This window comes from Macrobrachium nipponense, chromosome 30 (assembly GCF_015104395.2).
Source record: "Macrobrachium nipponense isolate FS-2020 chromosome 30, ASM1510439v2, whole genome shotgun sequence".
NCBI classification, from domain to species: Eukaryota; Metazoa; Arthropoda; class Malacostraca; order Decapoda; family Palaemonidae; genus Macrobrachium; species Macrobrachium nipponense.
Genome location: NC_087218.1, coordinates 43,915,391 through 43,935,244, shown reverse-complemented (window position 1 = coordinate 43,935,244; position 19,854 = coordinate 43,915,391). Strand labels below are relative to the sequence as shown.

The 19,854-nt window shown below is 37.1% G+C and overlaps 1 protein-coding gene and 1 long non-coding RNA gene across 4 annotated transcripts; both read right to left on the bottom strand.

Annotated features, from left to right (window-relative positions):
• Positions 1–293: 293 nt before the first annotated feature.
• Positions 294–1,703, bottom strand: LOC135202481 (uncharacterized). Its single transcript, XR_010311751.1, has 2 exons — positions 932–1,703; positions 294–823 (listed from the first exon to the last, which is right to left on the bottom strand). It is a non-coding gene; the product is annotated as an uncharacterized LOC135202481 (long non-coding RNA).
• A 573-nt stretch (positions 1,704–2,276) lies between these two features.
• LOC135202480 (transmembrane protein 98-like) lies at positions 2,277–19,082 on the bottom strand. 3 transcript variants are annotated; one of them, XM_064231893.1, is made up of 6 exons: positions 18,906–19,082; positions 12,489–12,668; positions 11,534–11,646; positions 8,223–8,335; positions 6,280–6,480; positions 2,277–2,920 (listed from the first exon to the last, which is right to left on the bottom strand). In XM_064231893.1, the coding sequence occupies exons 2-6, from the start codon at positions 12,629–12,631 to the stop codon at positions 2,837–2,839; spliced, it is 654 nt and encodes a 217-aa protein (XP_064087963.1). In that variant the 5' UTR covers positions 12,632–12,668; positions 18,906–19,082; the 3' UTR covers positions 2,277–2,836. The 3 variants fall into 3 exon arrangements, with proteins under 3 accessions (XP_064087963.1, XP_064087961.1, XP_064087962.1); XM_064231891.1 differs by having other exon boundaries at positions 11,534–11,649; positions 18,906–19,078; XM_064231892.1 differs by lacking the exon at positions 18,906–19,082 and adding an exon at positions 18,390–18,886 and having other exon boundaries at positions 11,534–11,649.
• Positions 19,083–19,854: the final 772 nt, after the last annotated feature.

Genomic DNA, 19,854 nt, shown 5'->3' with positions numbered 1-19,854 from the left:
AATATATGACTTGCAGACAGATTGCGTTTTGAGTCTTGTCAAAAGCCATGTGGGCCCATAAGACCTGTGAAACGTGGCTAACTGTGAGTGGTGGAAATCATGCCGGGGAGATATTAATTAATGTCTTGGGGTCTCTGTGAGGTTTTGTAACGATGTTAACGTCATAAACGCTTCGTATGTGCAAGATTGGTTGAAGTAAACAACCTTTCCTTTTAATGTACTTGCAAATCCTGGCGCTTTGATAAGTTAACTGCATTTGTTTCTGAGTCAAGGAAAAAAAGAAAAAAAAACCATTGTTATTCTTTGTTTAATAAACTTTGAACAACATTCATCATAAACAACTTCATGAATTATCAGCAGTATTTCATGTCTAAAGCTCAGTTTAGGTTTGTGCTTTAAAATGTGAGATTAAGAGAATTATTCACAAAATTCGTTAATAACACTTCATTCCTTCCTGGAGAGTAGCAATGATTTTGATCAAAGTACAAGTTTTATTCTTATTTGAAAAAAGTTAATGGCATGCTATTCTCTTTCTGGAGAAATTGAATAATGTACTATTTAAATAATACTTTAAATTTACAGCTACCTCTATCTGATAGAGTAGAAGGGGTAAGCGTGGCATAGTTGCACTGTAATAGTTGTACTTGTTGATGATGTAAGTAATATGCTTAAGTTACAAATGTACATGCGTTACACGTCACTGTATATGAATATACATAAAACATGAATACTCGTACATCATAGTAGTACAATTGTAGTAGTAGCAGTACTTGTTGATGATGTAAGTAGTATTAAATGAGCTACCAATAGACATGAGTTACACCTGACTATATATAAATATACATAAAACATGAATATACATATACATCATAGTAGTACAGTAGTAGTAGTACTACTTGTTGATGATGTAAGTAGTATACATGAGTTACACATGACTGTATATTAATATACATAAAACATGAATATACGTCCATCATAACTTTCCAATAATGCAATTCATTTATAGTCGCTCACACAGGCACTGAGTCTTCCTTGAAATACACTTTTTTTTTCCATAAGTACACAGCCTGAAATGACGGTATATTTATTTGATATATTTATTTCCTCACTAACCAACACCTCACTATAAAAGCCATCCGGTTGGATATGACTACTTCGTTTCCACTAAATGTTATATACATGCAAACATTATGTTTGGCTTGTCTTACACGAAAGAAAATACAATTTAAAATATAGGTAAAACTTCCACTAACGACACCCGGATACGTTCGTTTGCAGGACACTGTGACATAATGAAATAAAAGTTCCGGCTGGAATCACACAAAAGTCACGCAGTGTTGTTATAAAGCTACATATATTCTGTTGCCATTTTTTAAAATTTATTTTCTGTATCCGGTTTTTGCTCCAAATCACTATATATATATATATATATATATATATATATATATATATATATATATATATATATATATATATAGTATTATATATATATAGATTCCAGAGTTTTCTCCAAAACACTATATATTCTGTTGCCAGTTTTTGGGTCCAAAATAATGTATTTTCAGTTGTCAACGTCTGACTCACAACATAATGTTGTTTTTGCTCCAAAAGATTCCATTTTCTGATGACAGTATTTTTTAAATAAAAAAGAATATATATATATATATATATATATATATATATATATATATATATGTATATATATATATTCATACATACATTATATACTATACATATTAATATATATATATATATATATATATATATATATATATATATATATATATATATATTCATATTACTGTTGCTATTTTGTACCCAACCAAATCATTGGTTACAAGGTATATATTGCTTTAAAACAAAAATTTCTGCGGCAGTTTTTTTACAATATATATATATATATATATATATATATATACATACATATACATACATATTACTGTTGCCAGATTTTGTATCCAAACAAAATCATTGGTTGCTAGTTATTGCTTTAAAAAAAAAATTTCTGAGGCCAGATTTAGTTTCTAGAACCAAGTATATTTCACTGCCAGATTTTGTTCCCAAAACAAATTCTTTCCGTCACCAGATTTTGCTTCAAAGCAGACTGCTACAGACTTTGACAAAGCAATTCAGAACCTATAAACGAACACCTTGTTCGGTCAGTGTGCAGAAAATCTACATCTCTTTACAAAAGTATTATAAGTCCGTTAGGATTCAACCAACAGGTACGACGATGAATAGGTATTGTTTAAACCAGATAGTATGGTTGTTAAGATTATATATATATATATATATATATATATATATATATATATATATATATATATATATATAAATAATAACCAGTCTATCGAAGTAAATACATATGACGTTAGATATGGCACAAAATAGGGAAAGGCATCCTAATGAGATAAAAAAAAAAACGTTACACAATGTTTCTGAAAACTGAAAAAGTGAAAGATATGAATTGTTGAATTATATCAATGAATATATCTATAATAATGAATAAATGAGGCCAGTATCATCACTTTAAACTAGATTACGATTCCTTGCATTGTATTCACACATCATGTACCGGTAAATACTTTTTACTATATCCAAAAAAAAAAACACACACACACACACACAACTTAACTAACAGAATTAATTACCTTTATCAAGATTTAAGCGTTATTATGAATTTGCTGAGAGACATTTATCATATGGCTTTTGAGATGCTGTCATTTTCGTAGATTTTGAAATATGCTCGTGAAATATATGTTTCTATCTTTGAAACCTATTCCGCACTAGCCATTAAATAATATGACAGTTTAGACTTTATTTTCGCAGGATTTGATTAACACTCCGTTGAATTGCAGTTTTCGTTTTCGTTAAAGATACCGTGATAGGTCTCATGCGCCATTGCTGCCTCCCGTAGAACCTGTTGGAAATAAGATAAAATATAAAATTATGAAAATCATGACGTTCCTATTTGCCACTTTATGATATTACTAACTCAAGTTTGTACATCAAACTGTTTTCTTAAATCGTACAAGATAGTCAGTGTGCAAGTTGTATTGTTTCCTAATCTACAAACATTATAGACACGCGATATTGATTCTACGCACATAACCTGATTTCGACAGCAAATATTTAAAACTAAGTCGAAATCAACTTATGTCTCTCTTGATAATTGAATGATGGCGACTGACCACCACTGTATCTTGAGTAAAAAGGGCACAGGTTCAAATCCTGACCGGGCCAGAAGCAATTGCTATTAATATTCTCTCGAGTGTAATTTATCCCTAAGGTAAAGGGAATTCGATATGAAGTGATATCCATGGCTTAACATTTATATATACATAAACATTTTACTTTATATATATATAAATATATATGTGTGTGTGTGTGTGTACACCATGAGATCCATCCTTGCCTCAAGTGGGATTTCAACTCTCCCCCTTACTTTTTATGACAAGGCTTAGACAAAACTAGACTTCTTTTCCATATTATCATAATTATTCTGGTTTCGTTATTATTATTATTATTATTATTATTATTATTATTATTATTATTATTATTATTATTTCAGTAGATTCCATTAAGAAACAGGAGTTTTCCTACTATCAACTGAACTCGCCAAGATTGGATTATTCATACAAATTTTCCAAGCCTAAAATAATTCCAGCCTGAGAAGGCTTTCACTATTATTATTATTATTTTTTTTTTTTTTTGTGGGGGGGGGTCGGGGGATGCCGGGTACCAACTCAAGAAAAGGCAACAGAATCAACCATCTGATGTTCATGGACGACATCAAGCTGTATGGTAAGAGCATCAAGGAAATAGATTCCCTAATCCAGACTGTAAGGATTGTATCTGGGGACATCAGGATGGAGTTTGGAATAGAAAAATGCGACTTAGTCAACATACAAAAAGGCAAAGTAACGAGAACTGAAGGGATAAAGCTACCACATGGGAGCAACATCAAACACATAGATGAGACAGGATATAAATACCTGGGAATAATGGAAGGAGGGGATATAAAACACCAAGAGATGAAGGACACGATCAGGAAAGAATATATGCAGAGACTCAAGGCGATACTCAAGTCAAAACTCAACGCCGGAAATATGATAAAAGCCATAAACACATGGGCAGTGCCCAGTAATCAGATACAGCGCAGGAATAGTGGAATGGACGAAGGCAGAACTCTGCACCATAGATCAGAAAACCAGGAAACATATGACAATACACAAAGCACTACACCCAAGAGCAAATACGGACAGACTATACATAACACGAAAGGAAGGAGGGAGAGGACTACTAAGTATAGAGGACTGCGTCAACATCGAGAACAGAGCACTGGGGCAATATCTGAAAACCAGTGAAGACGAGTGGCTAAAGAGTGCATGGGAAGAAGGACTAATAAAAGTAGACGAAGACCCAGAAATATAAGAGACAGGAGAATGACAGACAGAACAGAGGACTGGCATAACAAACCAATGCACGGACAATACATGAGACAGACTAAAGAACTAGCCAGCGATGACACATGGCAATGGCTACAGAGGGGAGAGCTAAAGAAGGAAACTGAAGGAATGATAACAGCGGCACAAGATCAGGCCCTAAGAACCAGATATGTTCAAAGAACGATAGACGGAAATAACATCTCTCCCATATGTAGGAAGTGCAATACGAAAAATGAAACCATAAACCACATAGCAAGCGAATGCCCGGCACTTGCACAGAACCAGTACAAAAAGAGGCATGATTCAGTGGCAAAAGCCCTCCACTGGAGCCTGTGCAAGAAACATCAGCTACCTTGCAGTAATAAGTGGTACGAGCACAAACCTGAGGGAGTGATAGAAAACGATAACGCAAAGATCCTCTGGGACTATGGTATCAGGACGGATAGGGTGATACGTGCAAACAGACCAGACGTGACGTTGATTGACAAAATCAAGAAGAAAGTATCACTCATTGATGTCGCAATACCATGGGACACCAGAGTTGAAGAGAAAGAGAGGGAAAAATGGATAAGTATCAAGATCTGAAAATAGAAATAAGAAGGATATGGGATATGCCAGTGGAAATCGTACCCATAATCATAGGAGCACTAGGCACGATCCCAAGATCCCTGAAAAGGAATCTAGAAAAACTAGAGGCTGAAGTAGCTCCAGGACTCATGCAGAAGAGTGTGATCCTAGAAAAGTGATGGACTCCTAAGGAGGCAGGATGCAACCCGGAACCCCACACTATAAATACCACCCAGTCGAATTGGAGGACTGTGATAGAGCAAAAAAAAAAGTATATATATATATATATATATATATATATATATATATATATATATATATATATATATTATTATTTTTTTCCCCTCTATCACAGTCCTCCAATTCGACTGGGTGGTATTTATAGTGTGGGGTTCCGGGTTGCATCCTGCCTCCTTAGGAGTCCATCACTTTTCTTACTATGTGTGCCGTTTCTAGGATCACACTCTTCTGCATGAGTCCTGGAGCTACTTCAGCCTCTAGTTTTTCTAGATTCCTTTTCAGGGATCTTGGGATCGTGCCTAGTGCTCCTATGATTATGGGTACGATTTCCACTGGCATATCCCATATCCTTCTTATTTCTATTTTCAGATCTTGATACTTATCCATTTTTCCCTCTCTTTCTCTTCAACTCTGGTGTCCCATGGTATTGCGACATCAATGAGTGATACTTTCTTCTTGATTTTGTCAATCAACGTCACGTCTGGTCTGTTTGCACGTATCACCCTATCCGTTCTGATACCATAGTCCCAGAGGATCTTTGCCTGATCGTTTTCTATCACTCCTTCAGGTTGGTGCTCGTACCACTTATTACTGCAAGGTAGCTGATGTTTCTTGCACAGGCTCCAGTGGAGGGCTTTTGCCACAGAATCATGCCTCTTTTTGTACTGGTTCTGTGCAAAAAATTATTATTATTATTATTATTATTATTATTATTATTATTATTATTATTATTATTATTATTATTATTATTATTATTATTATTATTATTATTATTATTATTATTATTATTATTATTATTATTCAGTAATAGCTACTGTTCATTTGGTCTTTGTTCGTTTTAGATTAAACCATCCTTGTGCTGGCACGGGCTCTTGTTCCAGGGTAGCCCATAATCATTCGGTAAATAAACTAAATCCATGGAAGAATAGAGAGAGATTTATAGACATATGAGGTGAACTACTAAATTCTATTCATAAAAAAAAAAAAAAAAAAAAAAAACGCGAAAGACTGGAACCATCCTTACTGCCAAGTGTCGATCCATGTCAGCCAACGCCTCCTTGATAAGAGTGACGGTCGAGTTGGAGGTGGAGTAGCGAGCGTGCCAAGCCAGGAGTGTGAGCGTGAGTACCAGGGCGGAGCAGCGAGCCTCCAGCAGGCGAGGATCCAGGGGCGGGTACATCGCTCGAGCGACGTCGTCGATTCTTGGAGACAGGCGCTGTGTTACCTGCTCGATAAGGATTAGAGGTGATGAACAGTGTTAGTAGTTAGTAGACTGAGAAGTGATGACCGGAAACTAAATATATATAAAAAAAAGGTAAACTGTAAAAGAGTGGACAGAGCTGATGACGAAGAAATAAGGTCAACAAGAGGTGGACGGTGTTAATGAATGGAAAGAGAACTGATGACCAGAAAATAAGGCTTGTTAACGTGTGGAAAGATAAGGCTTAAACAAAACTGAATATGCAAATAAGGATTAAGCAAAACACTGAATATGCAAATAAGGATGAACGAAGATAACAGTACACATAATGATACAGAAAACTGATGATCTGCAAAATGATAAAGGAACGTGAAGCGTAAATATTAGAGAGAAAAAAAAATTGATGATAGGCACATAACGTTGGATCAGCGTAGATAAGTCAAGAGAAATTACGATCAGTAAATCAAGGTAAACAAAGTTGAACCCCATAAATGTAAACCCAATGAACTAAGGAACATACAAGATGAGCAACATGAATATGTTTGAAAAGCAAACAAATGACGAACAGTATGGATGAATGATGGCAAACTGTAAATAAGTAAACAGAAAACTGACGACAGGAAAAGAAGAAAAACAGAGGCGAAAGTGAAAATGAATCAACATAAAACTAATAACGAGCAAATAAAAAGCAAAAACAAAGAATAGAAAAAAACTGATATGTACACCGGGATAGATGAAAAGAACAGTATGAATAAGTCATAAGTAATAATAAGCCAAAAAAAACTGTAAATGAATAAAATGAAAACTGAAGACTAAAACACGAGGCAAAATAGAGGTGAGCTCTGTAACGGAGTCGAATGAGAAGTTATGATAAGACTAAGAATAAGAAATGTAGGTGACCAGTCTAAATTGGTAATCGGAGAAGCAGTGGCAGACAAGCAGTGTGAATGAGGAAAATGAGGATGAACAAAGACGAACAATATACACGAACATCTAGAGAACTAATGGCAGCCAGTGTAAAGGAGTAAACAGAAAACGAATGACAAGTAACGAAGGATGAAGGAAGTGGATAGTGCGGATGACTAATCAAGGAACTGATCATGAGCAAATAAGGATATATGAAGATGAAAAGGATAGATGAAGATAAATATTAATTACGAAACTGAACTGATGACAAGAAAAAAATGATAAGCGAAAGTGAACACCCTCTGGGATCCTTGGTGGGGAGACTATTCTGTTGAATTTACTAAGTGATGTTAACTGGATTCCTCGATGAGGTTACTATTCTATTGGATTAACCAAGTGATCTCTACTGGATTCTTCTGCGAGGTCATTGCTTAATTGATTTGCTAAGTGATATAAATTGGATCACACGATGACGTCACTATTCCATTGGGTGATGTCAACTGGATTCCTCGGGGAGGCCACAATTTTATTGGTGTACCTAAGTGGTATAGATTAGATCTCTCTATAATGTCACTATTCTAATGAATTAACTAGGTCATGTCAAATGGATCCCTGGCGAGGTCACAACTTTATTGGTGTACTTAAGTGATATAAATTAGATCTCTCAATGACGTCACTATTCTAATGAATTAACAAGATGATGTCAACTGGATCCTTCGGCGGGGTCACAACTTTATTGGTGTACCTAAGTGACATTTGGATTCCTCGCTGAGATTACCGTAGTGACGTCAATGGGATCCCTAGATGAGGTCACTACGCTACTGAATGAACTCAAACTTAAGTGATGTCAGATGGATTACCTCGATGATGTCCAGGAGCCGGTCCTTGTGAATGGGAGTCATCGTCGTGGCTACAAGCCTCTCCGTCATCTGATGGCATAGTTTCAGGATGGCCAGGCAGTGCGCGATGACCCCTGTTCGAGGTGCGAGAATGACACTTGAAAAACCATTTCAGACATTGCATAGATGTGCCATGAAAAATTTCAGCGAGTTATTTTGAAAGGGAAAAGGGCACTGAAATTGTACTGCTCTGAAACGATTAAATCAGACTGAGATTTCAATCTACTCAAATTTTAATATCAATCAAAAAGGTTTTATGGCCTGACAATATAAATTCCTCTGGTAAATCAATGCAATAGTATTTTCTCTTAATTATGCAAAAATAACTGAGATTATAACTGGGATATAATAGGAGATATTGATTTCATAATTATTTGTTGGGTGACTAACTAGTTATACCAAACGATGCAGTCATCTAAGACCCTTGATCAGCTTTTGAAGAAAAGATCTGTTGTTAGCAACTTTACTTTCATTTAGTTTAAAAACACAAAAATGTAAGATACTCTGGAGTCATCTACCCTGAAGGTGAAAAGCATTGACTATTTTATAATACACTTTATACATATTTTTTTATATTTGTATATTTCTTATATGGCTAAATCATAAGAATAAAAGTATGTATGGCCGAGAATACAATATTCTACTGAATATCCCTGTAGAGGGGTAGTACCGTCAGTGCACTTACGCGCTGGTCACTGTAGACATTACTTAAGGTTTTTTGTAGCGTCCCTGTGGCCCCTAGCTGCAGCCCGTCATTCCTTTTACTGTACCTCCTTACATATTCTTTCTGCCATCTTACTTTCCACCCTCTTCTAACAGTTGTTTCAGCCTAAATTGCACAGTCTATTCAAAGGAATGTGTTTTGCAACGAAGGCATTTTACCAAAAAACAAATAACTATTCAGTCATTTGCTGATCTGCTGATACCCACGTTCGATGCTCTCCGAAACCGTCATCGCGACCAAAGAAAAAATCAACATCAACATTTTACTGGCAGATGCGTCTGTCGTAAAACCATTTTGCCTGGAGGAGGGTAGGCCATGCCTGTAGGGAGTTCACGCACAAAAGAGGTCATGGGAGTGGTTAGGCGCTCATAATAAAAACCACAAACCGTTATGACGTTGTGCGAGCAGTAAGGATTAAATAGATACTTTTTATGTTTCTGACGTGTCACTGAAATAACACTGCAGCTGTCTCCATGTACTAAGACGCTATGAAACTTTGAATTTTGCAGTGATTATTCTTTTTATGTATTTAACCTCATTTCTCGGTTAATAGTTTTTTCATGACCTTAATCCTCAGGTAATCGTTTCTTACCTCAGATCATTCTTATGTATTTGTTGCTTCTCAGTGATTTTGCCTTATGTACAGTACCTTGTAAAATGAAAAAAAAAAAGTACTCCGTGCTGGAATATTTAAGTAATCATTTCATCTTCCAAATTGATTCTTCGTACCTTCGTTTCTTTAACATTGTTCCTTGTGTAATTACTATCCTACGCAATGTATTATATATATATATATATATATATATATATATATATATATATATATATATATTATATATACGTGTGTGTACGTGTACGTGGGTGCATGTGTTGATATAAATATGTGTGTATATATATATATATATATATATATATATATATATACATATATGAATATATATATATATATATATATCTAGATATATATGTAATATCTTAATATCTATGTATATATATATATATATATATATATATATATATATATATATCTATATATATTACATATGTATATATATATATAATCAACTATTATCATAGGTGTTTCACCTATAAAACAAAAATCCCCGTCGTTGACCGCTAATGATGACAACGTTACAAATTAAATCATCACTTGCGAAATCATCTAGCGTAGAGTATCAAAAGACGAAGACTAATAACGCATCATGAATGGGAAAGAATCCTCAGGAACAACTGGAAGCTCGTTAGATGCAATATCCGAAGAGTACTGCATTCCTTGGATATTGGTTTGATGAAGCCGCCAGAAGAAATGACGCGTGCCTACTACAGCGTCCTTGTTTACTAGTTGTCTACAGCACCCTTGAAGTGAGGCGAGTGGCTGGCTGCCCCACGGAACGGTTGTTGTCGTCGTGTCGTGTGTCACCCTGTACCAAGGCCAATATTGGGCCTTGCCCTGTACACAGTGTCCGGTGTCGCGTGTACGTGTTCATAAATCACTCCCCTTCGGTTAAATTGCGTCTTCAACTTATCAGGGAAATAAATAAATTGCGTCTTCGTCACCTTATCAGGGATTGTGACGAGGATTTCACAGGGAGGCCTCAGCTGTGATAATGATAGGATGCGTGAGTACCAATAACGATGTTTCGTTTCGTCAGTTGCTACATAAACACAAGTTGCGATTTTTCAGTGCAAATGCTACTACATATGTAAACTTAATGGCCCAATATAGCCCAGGCCCGAACATCGTTGCCAATTTAGTGGAGTTTCACACATACACAGATGCATTTACAACTGTTTCCATGAATTTTAGTCGTCATGGTAATGCAATAATGATAACATTGCTCTAATATGTATACATACTACAAATAGATACGCTGATTTCACTTATTTCCACGGTTTTGTGTATTATACCCAGGTTGGAGGGTAAACAGATAACCAATTGGCAACACTGGGTACGAAGGAAACTGGAGAGAGGTCGGATAGAAGAGACTAAAGCAATAGTACCGAAAGAAGTTTCCTTCTGTTGAATTTGTCGTTAACGTATCGAATTGAATTTAATTTAGGCCAAAGGCCAAGCACTGGGGCCTATTAGATCATTACACGCTGGAACGGAAATTGATGGTAAAAGGTTTGGAAGGTGTAATAATAGGAAAACCTCAAAGCAGTTTCACTGCCAATCAATTGTTAGGAGAGGGTGTAAAGTAAGACAGATGAAAGAGAATGTGAGAGGAGGTACAGTAAAAGGAACGAAAGAGGTTGCAGCTTGGGGGGATGAAGGAACGCTGCAAAGACCCTTAAGTAATGCCTATAGTACACCACGTGAGGTGCACTGACTGCGCTACGGTGTGTAAGGGTGCGGGGTAGAAAATGAATTGATGTACGAAGGACAGACCAGACGTTTCGTCATTTGTAGGACCAATTTCAACCTTTGTTTTTTGCGATAATATTAGATGGACTAAGTATGAGTATTACGCCTTATATGTTCTCCTAATTGAAATAAGCGTTGGTTTTCCCTTTTTCTAAATAACAAAAGACCTTCAAGTGCACTTACCTGTAGCGTCATCGACCCACTGGGTATCGTTTAATATCTTGTCTATCTGAGGTGCCAGTCGGACGTCGTCTAATTCCAGTTCGCTCCAGACATCTCCGGTTACCTCGAGCTCGCTTCTGGAAGGAATTGTGCCATGATGAACTTTTCATTCATTTTTATTAAGTGGACGTAAAAATTGGTTTTATCTGGGGCTGTGCCTCAGAGCATTCAATGAGCCTTTGTTTGTGTGTCTAAGATAAGCCTTTTGTTTGTGTGTGTGTGAATGTGTGTATATATGTAATAAGGCCTTGTGTGTGTTTGTGCGTGCATGTGTGATGATTTAAGTGTCTTCTGTTTAATAACTCTGGGATATTTTTGTGTGCGGTGTTTTAAAAGTGTCTTCTGTTTAATTTCTCCGGGTCATTGAGACTGTAAATCAAGGGACAAGTAACCTTACACGAATTTAGAGGTAAAAGAAAGCGGAAATGTGTATGTTTGATCCCAGATGTAATTTGCTTCATTGCAAGCGCCTTAACCATCATGACTTTATGAGGACGAGGTTCACTTAGCTTAAGATAATGGATTGGTTGGTGCTAATTGCTGAATCAAAGACCTAAGGATGGAGGAGTTTGGTAATGTTAATGAATCTTCGGGTCAAGATTCTCTCTCTCTCTCTCTCTCTCTCTCTCTCTGTATGCCTAATGTCAGGATTGGTTAATAAAATAAGACTTGAGGTGTATTTTACTAATGTAATTTCTCCCTCTGTCTCTCCCTCTCTTCATACCACGTCAGGATTGGTTAATAAGGCTTGAAGTGTATTTTAACAGTGTAATCTCTCTCTCTCTCTCTCTCTCTCTCTCTCTCTCTCTCTCTCTCTCTCTCTCTTTTCATACCACATGTCAAGATGGGTTAATGAGACTTGAGGTGTATTTTACAAGTACTCTCTCTCTCTCTCTCTCTCTCTCTCTCTCCATACCTCATGTCAGGATTGGAGAACAGCTGGTGCTTGTTCTGCATGGCTCTCCTGTAGCAGACGAGGGCGAGGGCAGCCAGGGACCCGAGGAACACGGCCGCCAGCACGCCGAGGGCGACGGCCACCAGGGTTTCAACGACCTCCATGTTGCCGTTGGGAACGCCTCTACCTGTCCTTCATATCCTGCAAGTTGCAAAAGGCCTTAGTTGGGCGAATTTACGTTTAAAATATTCTCAAACCGCATAAAAGTTGCAGAAGGATCATTTAAACTTGTCTTGCACGAATTGAACAAATTGCGTGGGAAATTACATTGGTTTTTTTTATAAGTTTCAAAGGGATTGGTTAAACGTAAACAAACTGCTTATGAAACAGGGTTACTCAAAGAAGTTACCCCCGTAAGGGTGATTATGCCGTCAGTGGATCTCGTGCGGTGCACTGTAGGCATTACTTAAGGTTCTTTGCAGTTTACCTTCGGCCCCTACCTGCAACCACTTTCGTTCATTTTACTGTACCTCCTTTCATGTTCTCTTTCTTCATCTTACTTTCCACCCTTTCCTAACACTGGATTCATAGAGCAACTGCGAGGTTTTCCTCCAGTTACACATTTCAAACCTTTTATTGTCAAATTCCATTTTATCGCAGAATGACCACATACGTAGGTCCCAGTGCTTGGCCTTGGCCTAAATTCTATATTCAACTCAACTCAAAGGAGTTACTTTCGGTATGTTTCAACCATTGGCTGTTTAAGAAGTATACCACGTGTATTTTATAGTGTATTTTATAGTAGAAGCTTTGGTACATTACGGAAATTAAAAACACGACAGTCGCCATAGTTTCACATCTTATAAAAAAGTTATTTGCATAAAGGAAAAAGTACATTTGATAAAGAGCAGAAATTACAAACGTCTCTGACAGATATTTTTGAATTGTTCACCTCTGTTTGTATATAGAAAAATTACAATAATACCTTCCACTGCAGAGGTTAGGGTTTTTCCTAATAAATGGCAGTGCTCGAATGGTTGTCTGGACTATGGTTTATTTATTTATTTTTATTCCGAAGTAACAGTTTCCTCCACAATAGTGAAATTGCGATCATTCCTTTTCCGATTCTAATGGGATAAACTGTTGGCGTTTTTATGCACATTCCTTTATAAATATTCGCATATGTTACTCGCACTTGTGGATGTGAATCCGACATATGTAATAGTACATCTCACAGTGAATGAGTTTTACCTTGCCTAGTCTCACACACGCATATATATATATATATATATATATATATATATATATATATATATATGTATATATATATATATATATATATATATATATACTATATATGTTTGTATGTAATATATACTTGTACATATATCTGTATGTATATATAGTATATATATATATATATATATCATATATATATATATATATATATATATATATATATATATATATATATATATATAGTATAGATATAGATATAGATATAGATATAGATATAGATATAGAGATAGATATAATAGATATAGTTATAGATATAGATATAGATATAGATATATATATATATATAGATATATATATATATATATGTATATATATATATATATTTTATGTATATATATATATGTATAGTATATATATATATAATATATTGTTTTTTAGATTTATCTTCCCGCCACTGGCCAGTGGCATAAGGCTGATACAGTTTCTCTCCATCTGTCTCTATCCCGAGCCATTTCCCTCGCTTCCTGTATATATATATATATATATATATATATATATATATATATATATATATATATACTATATATATATTACTAGTAGATAGATAATGTGAATGAAAAAAGAAGGATTATTTTTTTCTTTCTGTTAGACATGTGGAGGGAAATAGTTGTTAAAGAATATGTATTGGAGGAGAAACAGCAGTGCAAGGGTCGAGTGAAAGATTGAACTGCGCAGTCTATCCAGGATGCTAGACACTTCTGTCTAAGGGCGTGGGAGGGTCATGTTTAAGTTTTCTGCATGGGTTTCATCCACGAGTCCGCGGTTAAAGTATAAATCGAGTAATGACGGTGGTTTTGCATTTATTCTACAGGTATCACATGATACGGGAAACGGCGTTTGTGCCAGGGGAAACTTACACAAAATACACACACACACATATGCATATAAATTGTTGGCCGAGTCCGTAACTTCACTGAAGTCCTGATTTCTCCTCCGCGCGCTGGGTTCGAATCAACGAGAGGACGAAATTATTATCAACTAATTAAATTCCCCTTCCGTTAACATATATATATATATAAATATATATATATATATATATACATACATATATATATATATACATACATACATACATATATATATATACATACATACATACATATATATATATATATATATTAATACCGAGGTAGAGCAAATTTGATATTAAAGGACATTTGTAGCTTAATGCATACCATACATAAATGTACAATATATATTATATATATATATATATGCTATATATATAATATATAATGCATACATACATATAATGTATTTAAAATTTAATATATTATGTTTGAAATAATATATATATCTATATATATATTATATGTATATATATATATATATATATTTTATATATTATATTATATTTTATATAGATATTATATTTACACGTATATAAACATATAGTTAAAGATTTTTACATACGTATATTTATCGTAATTTATAATCACGTAATGTAACCTGCTGTCCACTCTGATGTAATATCACTCTTGTAAATGGCACATGACCCTTTACTTATGTAACTCAAGTTTGGGAGGTATGAATTGGAACCGTCAGTTACGCCACACACGATAAAACATACAATCAAGTATAATAATAATAATAATTGTTTCATATTGCCAGGTAATTCACGTAACACTTCGGGCTAGAAATGAAGGAAACGACGAAGTTCAGTGAAAAATCAGAAGTCAGCCGCATCCTGGTACGGTGATTCAACGATTATATTCGTCACTGTACCCTCTGCTTTGTGCGTTATTCTCGACTCTCGTGCTCAGATATCGTAGTGAATTAATGGTGGCAAATGGACTACGAACAAGAGCGACAGTTGTCTTCACTCGTTTTGTTATTTTGTTTGAATGGTGTTTTTACGTTGCATGGAACCAGTGGTTATTCAGCAACGGGACCAACGGCTTTACGTGACCTCCGAACCACGTCGAGAGTGAACTTCTCTCACCAGAAATACACATCTCTGACCCCTCAATGGAATGGCCGAGAATCGAACTCGCGGCCACCGAGGTGGCAGGCCAAGACCAAACAAATCGATGCCACTGAGGCGCTACTTCTCATTTTGATCCTAGCTCGATTCTATATTGAAAGCTGTAGACTGCATTTAGCAGCCACATTTTGTTTATAATCGGTGGTTAGTGCTTAATGGAAGTGTGTATTTGTGATTGTCAACGTTTATTTGATAATAAAATCACTGATAAAGTGAGAAATGTGTATTTCTGGTATAGAAGGTCACTCTCGACGTGGTTCGGAAGTCACGTAAAGCCGTTGGTCCCGTTACTGAATAACCACTGGTTCCATGCAACGTAAAGCACCATACAAACAAAACAAAAGAAAAAAACTGATAAAATGTTTGTACTTATGGAATGGGGTAGTGGGGAAACCACAGCATCATAATCGGTGGAGGGCCTTTCCTACTGCTGACAAGCTTTGGCATTTTTTTTCTCCTGATTTTTTTTATTCGTACAATTTTTCCTTAAAGTTGCCGGTCTATTGCTTCCTAGTGGTCAAGCCCCACCCTTGTCTTTCCTTTTTTTTATTAATTAATTTTGTTATTGTTATTAATTAATTTATTTTTATTTTTGCCAAAATGGACATTATGATGCCCCTCGTCTTGCCTTTCATTACAATAGAAACGTCGTATTCAAGAGTGCCAATTGATTTCACTGTCAGTTGATAGAGGCCATTTCAACTTAAAAGAAAAACAAGACAGGAGATGACATCCTGGATCATGGCTACGGATTTGGTGCGTAAGACATTTACATACTCGTCTTGCCACATATGAATACAGTAATAGTATAAACCTTTAATTAAGGATTCACTCGAACTTTATTGACCTAGATTCATGACACTGTGCCCTGTCAATTCTTACCTTCTGTGTCCAGTGACACGGACATATTCGTCATCGGGTACCAGTATTACAGGTTGAGCTGGCGTTTTTATTTATGTTTGCATGTCATTATAACCTGCAGTTTCATGATGCTATTTAAAATAATCGACCCTTCGTCAGTTTATGTTGTTGACAGGACTTCACCATCGTCGTTGGGCTATATATATGGTTCAAGTTTCACACATCTATGTAAAAGCTCTTGCAATGGCCTGGTGCAGGCAGAAACGGTAGAGCAGCTGCAGTGATATTGTGTTATTTCTCGTTGATGTGAGGTAGTTTATATATTATGTGTATATTTCTATTGTATATACATATATGAATTTTCAGCATGGAACCGTTTCTTCTGATGGGGAGAGGTTGTCCAGAGAGAAAGCGAAGATTGGGTCATTATCGCTTTCTTATTTTTATCTGGAGAATCAAGGAAGAAATTCCCTGGAAACTCCTGGAAAGAATAAATTGCCTTGTAGCGCGTGTGTGTTTGTTGGGGGCAGGGGGGGAGGGGGATGCCCAGAGGAAAAACCAAAGAAAGGGTAGCTACCGCTTTTATTAATTGTTGAATCAAGGAAGACCTTCCAGGTAATGTTGGATAAAGGGAGACCTTCCAGCCAATGTTGGATCAAGGGAGACCTTCCAGCCAATGTTGGATCAAGGGAGACCTTCCAGCTAATGTTGGATCAAGGGAGACCTTCCAGCCAATGTTGGATCAAGGAAGACCTTCCAGCCAATGTTGGACCATGGGAGACCTTCCAGCCAATGTTGGACCAAGGGAGACCTTCCAGCCAATGTTGGATCAAGGAAGACCTTCCACCCAATGTTGGATCAAGGAAGACCTTCCACCCAGTGTCGGACCGAGGGAGACCTTCCAGCCAATGTTAGATCAAGGAAGACCTTCCAGGCAATGTTGGATCAAGAGAGACCTTCCAGGCAATGTTGGATCAAGAGAGACCTCCCAGGCAATGTTGGATCAAGGAAGACCTTCCAGGCAATGTTAGATCAAGAGAGACCTTCCAGCCAATGTTAGATCAAGGAAGACCTTCCAGCCAATGTTGGATCAAGAGAGACCTCCCAGGCAATGTAGGATCAAGGAAGACCTTCCAGGCAATGTTAGATCAAGGAAGGCCTTCCAGGCAATGTTGGATCAAGAGAGACCTTCCAGCCAATGTTAGATCAAGGAAGACCTTCCAGGCAATGTTGGATCAAGAGAGACCTTCCAGGCAAAAAAAAAAAAAAAAAACACAAATTGGGGTGTGCGTTTGTGCATGTATTTTTTAATGATTTCTTCAATAAATGGATCCCTTAAGAATATACCCCTTGGCATTTGTTGAAACATTGGAGATGAGATAACTCCAGAATCTTTCATTACTTATTTTCACATCAGTAGTCCCCCCAAAAAAATCAAAGGTAAATGTATATCTTGCTTAGCGCGCACTTATTTTGAAGACCTTGCTGCCCCACCCCCTACATCCCACAACCCCACGCAGACCTTGGATTTAGGCCATATACAGAAATGCGTTGTCATGTACCGAACATGGTTTCATAAAGCTGCTGTACTGTATTAATCCATGAACATATTTCAAGTCAAACATCCGTCATGAATGTGTAAGTACATGTAATGTAAGTGACTCCTCAAGATGTGTAAATATGTACGTCCCCAACTCTCTGTAGTCTATGGACTTGACAATAACAAACTCAAATTCGTTCGGCCGGTTTCACTGTCATCAAAATATCGAACTACGCACCTGTAGATGAATGGCAGTTCTCAGACGCAAAAGATATCTTATCAACAGGAATCCAAAACGTCACAGAACACTCGAAATTACTGCAGATTGCCTAAGCTAGGTGTCAAATTCACAGTGTCACAGATTCCGATACCGTCTCTGGACGTGCAACCCAAAACCCCGCCAGTCCCACAAGTTTTCACTCGCTGCCGACATGAACGCCACCAATCTGGGACAGATAGATTACAAGCGCTATCGCCACACTAACAGCAGAAACGGCTGTTAATTTCGACGCTGTCACTGCGCGATTCCCATCTCGAGAAGTTTCACGGAATGACATCACTTTTCAACCACTGACTTCCTAGGATAACGTTCGGTGTCGCCACGGGAATCGAACACAGCTTAACATATTTTTGGGAACTGGAGGAGAGAGATCGTAGTGATGGTCCGTCAATGGGGGGAATAAGAGTTCTGTTACTCAAAGCTCCCCAACTGCGACTATAACGGGATACCCGCGTCACTCTGGTTTTGACTTACTGTTCGCGGAGATTTCGCAGACTGGAGCCCTTGAATGCGTGTGCTTCCGTGATCCTCGATTCTCAGGTGTCTTGGGAAACCATGGCACCTGGATCAGACAGAAGAGATGCGCGAACGACAACCAGCTCCTCCTCTCTCCTCTCTTCCTTCGGACTGCTGCTGCTGCGGGGGGGCGGAGGGGGCAGGGATCAGAGAGACCATCCGTCCCTCCCATACCCCTTCCTCAGAGAGTAAAAGGGCCCTGCCTGTCCCGGGTATCCACCCACCAGACCCTGGTGCCCGTGGGCACAAACAGACAGGGATGCCAACCGTGTTCTTTGGCTGGATTCGTTTCTTACCTGCGCGTGCGTTTTCTCACCTGAGGAAATCTGGTTGTTGGTATTGCTCATTCGCCATACTCCTCTTACCCCTCCTCCTCCCAAGAATTTAGGTGTCGAGCATCGTTTTGTGAAAGCGAAACTTTGATTTCACGAAGGTGTTGCTGCACGGCATCAACGTGATTGCTCAGTGAGGCAGACCGGTGATGCTTGGTTTATTTCCTAGATATCTTGCGCAGTTTACTTTGGGCACCCTTTAGTTTGAACAGTTCTAGAATTGACAGATATCCATTTTTTTTTTTTTTTTTTTTTTTTTTTTTGGCGTGGTCAAGTAAGATCCTTTTATGAATTGAGCTCACTGTTACATACAATACGTTGCGCATGTTTTATTTTTTTAACAATGCAAGCCATTGTTATATTGTGCGATTAAATTAATGACTAATTACATTTATTCAATGGTATCGATATAAAAATGCAACGGAGTCTTACCTTGATCATGCAAGAATAAAGTAGCCATAATTTCTTCGGTCAATTTGTCGGCAGTTGTTCGCCTCACAGTGCAAGATGATTTGCAGAATTTTTCCCGTTGATTTTCCTGTGATTTTCCGGGTTCCTATCACGATCGTTGACCC

Coding starts and splice junctions, on each gene's coding strand:
- LOC135202480 (XM_064231891.1), bottom strand. CDS start 12,631: ATGGAGGTCGTTGAAACCCTGGTGGCCGTCGCCCTCGGCGTGCTGGCG. Junction 6,481..8,222: donor GGCTCCTGGACATCATCGAG/GTAATCCATCTG, acceptor CTTATCGAGCAG/GTAACACAGCGCCTGTCTCC. Junction 2,921..6,279: donor ACATGGATCGACACTTGGCA/GTAAGGATGGTT, acceptor TATTTCCAACAG/GTTCTACGGGAGGCAGCAAT.